Source organism: Chelonia mydas, chromosome 5 (assembly GCF_015237465.2).
Source record: "Chelonia mydas isolate rCheMyd1 chromosome 5, rCheMyd1.pri.v2, whole genome shotgun sequence".
In the NCBI taxonomy this organism is placed as follows: Eukaryota; Metazoa; Chordata; order Testudines; family Cheloniidae; genus Chelonia; species Chelonia mydas.
In genome coordinates, this window is record NC_051245.2 from 93,414,265 (window position 1) to 93,426,637 (window position 12,373).

Here is a 12,373-nt window from a genome sequence, read left to right on the forward strand (position 1 = left end):
TATACACTTTTAAACTTTAATCGCTTACTATTGGTGTACAACCCACTATATTAAGCTTCAGTCTTGGCTACCATATCTTCTTCATCCCAAGAAGTTTGGAAATAGTTTCAAGAGTTAGGCCTAAAAGGCTGACTACTTTTATGTCAGTCCTGTTATAATGCACATTGAAGATACATCCTCCATTCTATGCACAGAAGTGGCCCCACTGAATTTACTCTGACTGGGAGCCACCTACCTGAGCAAGGCACAGATTTGTTAACTTGGGGCCAAATCATGCTAACTATCACAGTCAGTTATATTTTGACAGTGCTTTAAGAGAGAGGACTTTCAAATGTCAAGAGAAAACAGAGTTTCACTTAGAAAAATAATTTATTTGTCTGAATATTCAGTAACTGTTTAAATGTTCTGAGATACAAGTGGGTAGACTGATGTACGTTAACTCTTTCAGAAAGTTGAGCCCAGCAGCTCTGCCAGTTAGAGTTGCAACATAAAAGAATTAATTCAATCCTCATAGACTAGTTAAAAAAAATTACAAGTGTAGAGAAGTGACATTATGCACAAAAAAATAAACTTGATATCAATATTTATATCCTAACAGGCCCAGAATAATAAATTCCCCTGAGAAGATGGACATTGCAGATTAAAGCTATAAATGTCGTCTCTGAAATTAAAATGTAATTGTTCAACTTTAAAATAATTTTAAACTAAAACAAGCACACAAAACATTACTGTAAGAAGTGTACTTTAAACACAAGGCCTTGTAGTTGCTTGGTGAACATTTCAACTTAAATTCAAGGTTTTCAGAAAAGAGGATTCAGAAGTATGTATCCCAGAATACATGTGGAACCACTGCAAAAGTCTTAGCTTTGGCATATTGATCAATTCCCTTTTAACTGTTTTTTAAAGAATTCCTGACATGCATTCCCTGAGATCCTTTTGCATCTACATGCTTGCTCAGTCTAGCTTTCTCTCCACCCCATGCCCAACAGTAATAGAAGATTATGAAAAAGGATGGAGTTATGGCCACACAAGATCAGGGGGTTCTGTTTTTTAAGGCTTTGAATTGAATAGTAGCAGAGATCAAAAAACAAAAACACAACACCACAACCAAAAAACCTGAAAGGCTACTATTGAAATGTTACACAAGAATAGCTGGACTTACCAGAGTAGCTCTCTTGACCCCAAATATGCATTTTGAGGCTTGGACCTCTTCCAATAATAAGAGTATGTGGTATGGAAATTTGTGGGGAAAAACTAGTCAGGTGAGACTGAATTGAACCGAACATATCATATATACCCCAAGTGGAGTTTCTCATGCTCATACCAAGGCGATGAGTAAGGTGCAACACACTAATAAATCATCACTACATAATATTTTATCTGCATGACAGCCTTATCAGTGTGAAGCTGTCATACCAAACACAAGATAGCATTTTAATTTTTGTGTTGATGCAAAGCTTTATCTCTCAGATATTCTTCCAAGCACTGAATTGCGAAGGGGTCAACATCAGTATCAAACTTGTTAGCAAATAAATGGTGTTTCTTTAACATCCAGTTCAAGTCTCCCACTCCAAACACACACACAGAGCGCACATGAATTCCATTGCACGGAGGATAGGGGGCACCTTTTGACACATCCCCTTCAAAATAATGCCACTTCACAAACCTGGCAAGAGCATTCATGTCAGAAACGTCATACTTGTCACTGGAAGAAACAGCCCCTGGAACTTCAGGGATTCTTTGAATAGTAGCCCACAAGTATTCATCAGGGCTATACGTGTCTTTAGCCCATTCAATAAATTCAAGGATTTTGCTGTTTTCTAGCACATACTCTACAAATCTCCTACTAGTAACAAAATAGGCACTGCCAGAGAAAACAGGTGTACTAAGAGGTGGAGGTTGTTTGTCTATTCCCATGTTCTTTAGCTTACCATCAACAATTTCATAGTGTTTTTTCCATCGTATTTCTTTGCTGGAAGGCATTTTCTCAGTTTCTAAGCTGTTTTCACCCTTTAGGGCTTTCAATTTCTCCACCATTTCCTGGTTGGTCTTAATGGGAAAGTCCATACCACAAAGATTTATCAAATATTTCCAGTTTGTACTTCTCCTGTAGAGATCTTTCATGCAGTTGAGGTCTGCCTGTACCCTGCTCCACGAAGCATACACTACACTCTCCAATTGGCTGGCAATAAAGACATTATTGAAACAGGACACAATTCCCTTAACTGCTGCCAGAAAAGATTCTGGAGACTTTTTGTCAACATGAATACAGTAATAATTCTGAGGAGCATAGATTGATCTTAGAAGTCTATCAAGCATGTCTATTTTGTGATATACCACTATTGAATAGGCAATTGGAAATTCAGCTTCTTCTTTACTGAGTGGTTCCATAATATACTTCCGCATCTTGGTAAAAGAGGCACAATCTGTTGTCATATTAATATAATCACTTGCTGTTAGCTTAGGGCGTTTCTTAAATGACACAGTTAACATCTCAAGCTTTACTTTTTGAATTTCCTCTATATCACCCTGCAGTATCTTAGAGCAGTTAATATTACTGGTAGGATCTTCACCAGTCAGCTCTAGATGTCTCTGACTCAAGAAGTCCAGCTTTTGGTTACTTTTTAGAACAGAAAAGGCCACTAAAATAAGAAGTAGCACGAGGAGGTGCCTGAAGCGTAAAATATGCCGAAAACGAAATTTTCTTCTCAGCATTTCAGACCACATTGGATACCTTCACTTGGCTAAACAAAGTTTCTTTGTACTCATGATCTCAAACCCACTTCAACAGCTTCAGAGTCATCTGTTCTCATTTCTCAAAAGTGTGTGTATATGCACTGGACACTGGAGGAAAAGCCCTAAAACAAAACAAAACAAAAAATACAAGTCATTCCTAATACAGTTATTCTGCAATTCAATTCTACATTTTACATGTGGCTTTTAAATCAAAAGTTGATTTAAAAGTCTTTGCTTTAATGGTGAACAGTTTAGTTAAAAGGAGTTTCCTGCAATTTAGAAAATGTAATGAGTTGGGTGGTGAAAGTTTAGATACAGTCTGAGTTTTCCCATTTTATGACCAGCTCTAGTATTGAAGCTATGTATTCAAATGTTAATTTCTCCCTCATACCATAATTTCTACTGCATTATTGGATGAAGCGTGTTAATTCTGGCATGGCTGGTCTAAGACAGATTACTTAGATCCGCTGAATCCCTTTTAAAAATGTTGGCATTTTAAAATGCAATAGAAAGAAAATTGTTTTGTCCCCTAGACAGAACTGGTTTACCCATATCAGATGAAATAATTTAGTGAACCAACTGAGGTTTTGTGCAATACAGAGAATGTGAAGTGTTAGTAGCTTAAGTATTTATAGTAAATATTCCAACCTGAATTTAACAGGGACATTTTACGCACACTCCATCAAAGATTTGTTGGCATTTCAATTTACAACTCATTTACTGGGGAAACGATTCACACTTCATCCTCTCATTTGAAATACAGCCCCCATGCACATTCAGCATTTTATTCTTGTGATACAGACCCTTAAACATACTGAAGAATGAGCAGTGATGTGACCCTAGGGCTTCTTTCAGGAAAGATCTGAAAAAGAGAAGGGGAAAAAATAATTTAGTGTTACATAGCCATCTAGCTTTCAGAGAGTTCCTGAAGACAGCTCTCTAATTGACATGGTATTGCTATTTTGTGGTCTATTTTTAAATAGGTATTTAAATTGCACTTTTGAAGCTGTCTTTCATATCACTCTATGCATACGACAGTTTACTCAATTGTTAGAGAGCTGGCTACTAGATAAACATGGACTACAGAGTGTTGAGAGAAATATAGTGTTGTCAGAAATATAGGAATAGCCCTAATTTCTCTCTAGATACAACTACAGGATTTCATATGAAATATCCAATACACAAAGAACGAAATAAATGAAAATCTGAGTTTGTTATAAATTCAAACCACTACGATATATATCTTCACATGTTCATCTGCAATGTACAGTGCATATTTTATGTCCACTAACCCTTAATTAAAATATCTTAACCCCCACCCACTTGAACATTCTCCAGTCAAATTTTCTATAAAGATACATAATGAAGAGTCCTGTAAATAGATGGACAGAGTCTGGAGACATCTGGGCAGTCATGCATCTGCAGAAGAGTTTGCCAAGAATCTCTGGAATCTGGATCAACTAAACAGGTAATAGTTTAAGAGTGACACTTTATTTGTATTCACAAATATGCTTGCAAAAAATTAAAAGCTACATTTGGTCAAAAACTTTGTCTTTCCTTTTCTCTCTACCTCCCCTTCCAGGTTTACATGTAAACAATATTGAGACAGCACGAAAGGGAAAAATAATGCAAACTCAATAAATAAGACAGTGGAGGTCTATAAACAATTATGTTGCATCTAATGTACTAAATATCCAATTCTACTTTTAAATACATCATTTAATTAACTCTAAAGATCATTCAGGTTTTAGTTTCAAGTACTTTATTTCAGAGGTTCTCAAACTTCATTGCACTGTGACCCCCCTCTGACAACAAAAATTACTATGTGACCCCAGGAGCAGGGGCCAAAGTCTGAGCTCCGCCGCCTCAGGTGTGGGGGACCAAAGCCAAAGAACAAAGGGCTTCAGCCCCAGCTCAGGGGACTGTAGCCTGAACCCTGACGCCCTTGGGCTTTGGCCCTGGGCAGTGGGGCATAGGTTTCAGCTTCGGCCCTGGGTGGTGGGGCTTGCACTTTGGCCCCAAGCCCCAGCAAGTCTAACACCAGCCCTGGCAACCCCATTTACCCATTTTAGGGTCCCGACCCACAGTTTGAAAACCACTGCTTTATTTAATAGGAAGCAAAATGCTCAATGTATATATGAAGAGATGGTGATGGGAGTCCATAATTTTCAGTGAGAACACTTGCCAGTATTTCAATCTGGAAACTAAAAGCATTAAAATTTTTTACTAACTACTATTCAAGATCACTGTGGAAGACAACCAAATTCATACAAAGTCATGTTTACACTTGCAAAAAATCAGTAGAAATGTAAGTATTACTTATAAAGCTGGTAATAAAAATATTTTCTGCAAAAAAATATTGGAACACAATTTTTGTTCCATGAAAAATGTAACAAAAGTTTTTCTATAAAGCGAAGAGTGCCAAAAGTTTTGTTGGTATCTGTCTTCCTTCCCCACTGTCACCCCAATTCCTGGTGGAATGGGAGTGCAGGAGGAAGAAAAGGGAAAACAAAATATTTTCATCCAAATTTAAAAATTTCCAATAAAAATTTCAATTTGTTTGCCAAGCTGTTTATTGAAAAACAATTACTGCCAGTTCCAAATTACCTTCTAACAATTTGTTTTTAGATTTCAAACAGAGACAAATGATCAAGGCTTGAGATTTCCATAACTGAAGAACTGCATTAAGCCTGTTTTTCTGCAACCTGCTCAGTATGAATTTAAGGTCTGCTAAAATTTTAACTTGTAATTTATGATTCTCAAACTGTGGCTTCTAAGCTTACTTGGTGATGCCGGTCAGTCTTCATTTGAGGATGCTTACTAGTTGCAGCCCAGATCATGATTCTCAGAAGCAGTTTTCACACACACACACAGGGTCATTTCTTCCATGTATAGTCAAAAATGTTTAAATTAGCAGCAAGTGACAACGAAACTGGAGAGTTAGCAAATCTACAGGACAGCAAACTCACACAGCAAGGTGACATTGAGAGCTTACGGTAGTGGTAGCTCCAGCCAGCAAGAGAAGTTTCATTCTGCATCAAGGGAGAGGAAATAGACAGCAGTCGGGTAGAGTGCTGGAGGGGAAGGAATAACCAAGTAAAGTTTGCTCTTATTAGAGCACTTATATGTAGCCAAAAAACAAAATGTTTGAGGGACCAATGCTACTCTCCATGCGGACTCCTAGGATTCCATCAGTCTCCAAACTAAATGGATCCCACAACAATTCATTAGTCCCACTGCATTTGCAATTTTGAGTGTTTATATATCATTTTATAGGAAATAAGTGCTCTGGGTCAGATTTACCATTGTAGTAGTAGAACGATATGGAATTGGACCAGAAATAGCTCACCCCAACTACATACACATGCTTATACTGTGTCCTCTGAAGTTAACAGCAGTAGTTTCATATTCTTGTTTAAATAAACTCATCTGACACACATCAGTGCCTCCTCAGATGTGCAACCATCTATATAACAGTTAAAATAGTTTTCTGCAAACTCAAATTAGCTGTAAACTCTCTATTCTGCAGAAGGGAAATTAAACAAGATGGTAACTCTTTGGTTCAGTTTCCACCTAGTGTCTACAGTAACTGTTCATAAAGCAAAGGGCTGGCTTTATAAACAGGCAAAAATAAAGTCTACAGCTCTGCATTACACTGGTGGTGTGACAAAGCTGTTCCACTCATCCACAAGGGTCTCCACACCTATACAGAGTTGCGTGGAATAGGATTACCAAGGAGATTTCCCATCTTCCTAAAGAGGGTGGGAGGAAGGGAAGTGGTAGTTTTAACCTACAGAACTGCTATCAATCACCCCCATAACATTAAAGCCCTTTCCATCAGTTTCTCAGGGCAGGTCTACACTTCAAACGCTGATGTACCCGCGTCAGTGAAGATGCTACTCTGCCGACAGGAGAGCTTCTCCCATCGGGACATTAATCAACCTCCACAAGAGGCAGTAGCTCTGACGGCCTGTTCACATAGTGCTGTTACACTAGGGGCTAGGTAGGTGTAACTACCTCACTCAGGGGTGTGGATTTTTCACACGTCTGAGCGACTTAGTTATACGGATATAAATTTATAGTGTAGAGCTGGCATTCTTTTCTTCCTCCTTTGTTCAAGGTACTTTTCTACAGAAAGTTTCCAGGGATCCATTATTACTGCTTATCACAAGTTTCTGCACAAGGGCTTTATATAGTTCCCTTCACAGAATGAAGGCAATCAGAGAAATACGACTGCCTTCCCCACCCAGTGAGGCACAAAGGTCTCAAATCCCTTACTATTTTGCACTTGTGCGGTCATTCACATGAGTAAAGAGGTGTGAAAGTCTACCATTCTAATTAACATATCGAGTGTCAAGTTTCTCTATAGGGTCTGTAGCAATGTAGCTTATTGTTTCTGATCAGCTCTTCCCAAATACTCTCATAGTGCTGTATAGGTTTTGATATAGTCTTGTCTCTGGTCTAACTAACTGCAATAAAGATAAAGTGTAACCTATAGGGAATATATTTAAAGGAAGAGCATAAGGGCTTGTCTACACTGGCACTTTACAGTGCTGCCACTTTCTTGCTCAGGGGTGTGAAAAAACACCCCTGAGCGCAGCAAGTTTCAGTGCTGTAAAGTGCCAGTGTAGACAGTGCACCCGTGCTAGGAGCCGGACTCCCACCGCTGGGAGCACGCCTGTAACGCCCCTCGTGGAGGTGGTTTTTTTGGGAGATCTCTCTCCCAGCACTCTGCCGCGACTACACAAGCCACGTTAAAGCAAGGGCTGGCTCCAGGCACCAGCTAAGCAGGCTGGTGCCTGGGGCAGCGCTGCTGAAGGGGCAGTGCTCCGGCAGCAGCCCTGGTGGCAGCCCCTCTCTGTTTCCCGCGGTGGCAATTCGGCGGCAACTCTTCTGACTCGGGTCTCGCTGTCGGAGGCAGCTCCCTTCCATGTTCCTGTTCTCTCCGGTGGCGGCGTATTCGGCAGGTTTTTTGTTTTTGTTTTTTCTTCTTGGGGCGGCAAAAAACAGAGCCGGCCCTGGTTAAAGCACTGCCACGGCAGCACTTTAACATTGCCAGTGTAGACTAGCCCTAAGGTAAATATCAGAATGTTAGGAGGAGTAAATTCTGAGACAGAAACATGTTCTCGTTCTTCACTGGCATGGGTGTTTACAAATGTGCTAGAGCATCCAAACGAAGCAGATTACTAAAAGAAAAAACTAACAGCCACTCATTTGATTCTGGGAGAAATATTCTGATGCAACATTGGCAATGAAATACAATAACAGACAGAGGACATTGTAGATTGAAAGTGGAAAGTTAATGTTGCTGGGGCATTAAATTTCTTCTCTCCCCCAATACACTTGTTGAAAGCAGGGGCTGGGGGGGAGGGAACTACTTTATCAAATAATCTGAGATAACTCTGGAAGCAGTCAGGGGAATAGGAAAGCTTTTGGCAAAGGGTTTTGCTAGGACACTAAGGACCAATCTAGTATCAGCTGGTTGAAGGATGACCAAGGAAGTTCCCATACTTAGGCAAGAACAAATCCTGGTCAAAATCTCTGCCATACTAACTAGGGAAGAGTGATCAAGACATTTGTTTAGGAACAGGATACATTTCAGGGCAAAGTCGGAGAACATGTACTATACTGCAGGACAAGGGCAACTACATAGTAGAATATAAGGCTATGGCTAACCTATAGAGATTTGTTGACAAAAATTATGCCGCTTTAATTAAAGTACTGTTGCATGTCCACACTATGCTCCTGGTGTCGGCAGAGCAGATCCACACTAGCAGCTCTTGCATCAACACAGAGAGCAGTGCACTGTGGGTAGTTATCCCATTGTGAAACTGGCAGCGGGGTGCTTTGGGAAGGGTTTGCAGTGCCTCATGGGGCTGGTACAGTGTCACATGATGCGATTGAGAAACCAGCACTGTTTCACTGGCATCCTACAAGATTCAGCTGACGTGTATGTGGAGGGGACAGACAGAAACAGTGTGTGTGTTGGGGGAAGAGTATGTCGGCATACTGCTTCTTTAAGTTCAGACAGCAGACAGAGCAGTCCCTCCCCGTCCACCTCCCCCACCAGCAGCAGCCCATTCTACCTGCCAGCCCTAGAGAGTCAATTCCATGTTAATGATTCCTTCAGAGTTTTCCTGCAGCCCCCTCAGCTGCCAGCAGCAGCCTCCTCAGCAGCTTGTGAGCTCTCCATGTTGAAAAAGAAAAGGGTGCGTGCCTGCAGGGCAGCCAAGCCAAGTTCAAAATATTTATGAGCAGAATGGTCACGGCAAGCATTGTGGGGTACCGGGGGAGGCCAGTTATGTCAACATAGCGGCAGCATCTACACTAATGATTTGTTGCTTTAACTTCACTGCAAAAAGCTCTATGCCTCTCATCGAGGTGGTTTTATTTTGTTGGCAAAACAGCAGAGTTTTGCAGCCAAAAGTAGCCTTGTAGTGTGTACACCACCACTGTTTTGTCGGCAAAAGCTGCCTTTTGCCAACAAAACTGTATAATGTAGACAAGGTCTAAGCAACTCTGAACATAAAGTTTCTGCAGTGGCTACGTTTGAGTAAGAGATAAAATTAGAAACTTCATTTAGATTAGGTTGACCTACCTCCAACTGTTTTACAATTGTATCGTTTTGCCTACCAACCCAAAAAGCCTCTTTAGCCAAGGTTGCTGTCAGTTAGCACACATTTACACCTTAGGTCAAAAGACATTCTTCTTCTTTGGGGAGTAGAGAGAATAGAAAAAGCAGGTCACATTTTCGAAAGGATTCATTATCAGGGCTTGTCCACATAGAAAGTGGTACTGCTTTAACTTTAACACTGGTATAATCTCCTTAGTGTGAATGCTGTTACAACCTTCTAGTGTGGATGCTGTTAGAACCCTTTAATGTGGATGCAGTTTTGCTAGAATAAAGTTGCTTTATACCAGTTATAGCTTATTCTTGTATGGGAAGAGGAATAAACTATATCAATATAAATCATCTTTATGCCAGGATGCTTTTCCCCTTCTTAATAAAAAATTACCACAACCTAACCAAAAGTTAGTTTTTGAACCAGTATATTTAGACCTGGCCTCTGCTTCTTCAAGAGAAGAAAGATATTTTAACGACTCAGTATTAAGTTGAACAAAATTAGGAAAAAGCAGCAAGTTATTTGACAAAGAACAGAATAAAGGGAAGCACTTTTTCCCCTCTCCAAAGTCACATAGTGTTTTGGTTTTTGTAGCAACTCCACAACTTTCACAGTTTCATAGGTTTCAAGGAGCCTTGCTGCCTCACGCTTGTAGTCTGGCAACAAGAAAGGTAGTGTTTGTGTTTTCGTTAAAAAGCAAAACAAAAAAACAAACAAACAAACCATGGGCCAGTATATTGGCGGGCAGGATCAACAGCTTAGTATTTAAAGTTGTCCTCAAAAACTTAAGCAATGCATATACTTCTTTCATATAGCTTAAGAATAGTAGTGTTTGGGGCTTAATTTGTGCTGGGGCTTGGCAGTTCATAGCCCCAGCACCTCCGGCCTCCTGACTAGCAGCCTCTACTCTCTGGCTGCCCAGCTCTGAAGGCAGCATCATCACCACCAGCTATGCACAAGGAAGGGTGGCAATACACCATACCATGCCACACTTACTTTTGTCCAACCTGAAGTGTTCTGTGAAAACATCTCAGGTTAGAAAAATTTCGGATGGAACCTATTCTGGTTTTCAGGTGGCCTGCAGCTTTGGGGCAGCCCTGCAGCTCAGGAACCTCAGGCTCCTTGCTGCAGAGCTGGGAGCCTGCGAGTCCTAGGCGCTCTCAGAGCCTCTGGGCTCCCTGCCACAGAGCCAGGAAAATTTGGGATGGGCTTTCCAAATCTAAAACTCCAGGGCAGCCCTACCATGCAGGCTGGCCAGAGAGATCAAGGTTTCTAGACTCCTCAGCCAGCTTTCTCCTTGGGCTGGCCAACTCCTGCAGCCTGGTGAACCAACCAGGGGTCCCAGGTCTGGGGCAGAGCACATAGCAACATAGAAGACCTGGCCACTGAAGAGTGAAATTTACATAATTCTTTTTGGTTTTATGGGGCCCACCACTGACCAGCAGTTGTGAAACTGACAAGAATCATGTCAATTTCACTCAGCAGCTGCCCAGTCTGGGGAGCATTTTTTGTTTGGGCAACACCAACATATTGCTGCCTGTGTGTCAGGCTGGTTCTCCCAAATGACCACCCCCATCTTGAGAGAGTGTTGCTGCTTAAACCTACCAGAGTTTTCAATTTCTTGCATTCCTGGGATTTTCTCCTATCCTGGCATGGTCTCTTAGCTCTCAAGTGCTTACTGAGAAGTGGTTTATCTTGAGCTGCTCTTTCTGTTCCTGCTCAATTTCCCCCCTCAGACTATTAAGGTAAACCAATATATTCATACAACAAAAATAAGCAGGTGAATGTAAATTACAGAGCAGCTCCAAATCTAAATCCACTGCCTTCCCCAATCATTTCTTAGACTTTATGTACCAGCTTGGTTATTGCAATTCCACTCCTAACCTCCCCCCCCCCCCAAAAAGGCAGTGGCTTGAATTAAAATACTAAATACAAGGATGATGAAAATTGTGCATAATACATGTTTGCAGCAGTTAATCATAAACAGATTTTGCAAATGAGATATACATTGATAAATGCTTTAAAGCAGACCAAAACAGCATAAAAAGCAAAAAGACAAAGTCTGACTCTCTAGAAAGCATTTCCTTTCAACAGAGTGGAAATGCAAGATAATGTCTGAAGTCTTCAATGATGGTTTAAAATTGAAAAGGATGTGGTAGAGAGGCTCCCCCTCCTCCCCTTTTGAAGAGCTATTTAAAGTTCTTAACCCATTTCAAAAAATCAAATCAAATCAAAATCAATCAAGTGTTGGTAAGAAACTGAAAAATTCAGTAGTTACAGAAGTAATCTATTGAATTTTGGAGCTCTCTTGGGGCTGGCCCAAGATTGTGGAATGAACAGTCACAGGAAATAAGAGCCATCACTAAGGGTATGTCTGTACAGAGTTTTTGCGCTGTAAGTTTCACTGGTGATAGGGAACCAGTAAAAGCAAAGCGCTGGTTTGTGTACTCACTCAATTCCTCAGGCGTCGGAGAGTGTTTACACTACCAGCACTTCCCTCGCGGATGAGAACAGCGCTGTAGGGCAGCTATCCCACAGTGCAGTTCTCTCGATAGATTTTGTGGGAAGGGGGATGGGGGTGAGCCGAAGGCCTTCTGGGTCCCTGCTCAGTGCCCCATGCTGCCCTGCTTCATGTCTTAGGAGCCCCATTACTTCCTGGCTTCTTCCATGGCATTTTTTTAAAAGCCTCCTGCTGTCTGGCTGCTTTCCCCGCCACATCTACAAACAAAGGGAAAGGGAGCTTCAAACTTCCCGGGGCTTACAGGGGGAGGGGCGGACGTCTGTGCATCAGAGCAGCGGAGATGCTGGCCAGAGTGGTTGCTTTTGGAACTGCGGGATAGCCTTCAGAGGCCAAAGGGTGTTTACACTGGTGGAATGTGTCTTCACTTTCACAACAGTGCAAAAAGAACAGGAGTAAGAGCTGTACGCCTCTCATGAAGATGGTTTTCTTTTTGCAGTAAAAACTTCTGAGTTTCACCGCAAAAAGTCATTAACAAGTGTAGACGCTCCTGCGG

The 12,373-nt window shown here is 41.2% G+C and overlaps 1 protein-coding gene across 7 annotated transcripts in view; it reads right to left on the bottom strand.

Moving 5' to 3' along the window:
• Positions 1 to 350: 350 nt before the first annotated feature.
• The window catches only part of GCNT1 (glucosaminyl (N-acetyl) transferase 1), a 38,440-nt gene continuing 26,417 nt past the window's right edge, over positions 351 to 12,373 (bottom strand). For 3 of the 7 annotated variants that reach the window (XM_007065548.4, XM_043546979.1, XM_043546978.1), the window contains exons 2-3: positions 3,540 to 3,598; positions 351 to 2,858 (exon numbers count right to left, since the gene is read on the bottom strand). In XM_007065548.4, the coding sequence (XP_007065610.1) occupies positions 1,435 to 2,727 (1,293 nt within the window). In that variant the 5' untranslated portion in view covers positions 2,728 to 2,858; positions 3,540 to 3,598 and the 3' untranslated portion in view covers positions 351 to 1,434. Of the gene's footprint in view, positions 2,859 to 3,384; positions 3,599 to 5,519; positions 5,811 to 12,373 lie in introns of those variants that run through there. The other 4 variants (XM_037901822.2, XM_043546976.1, XM_043546977.1 and 1 more) reach the window with 4 other exon arrangements.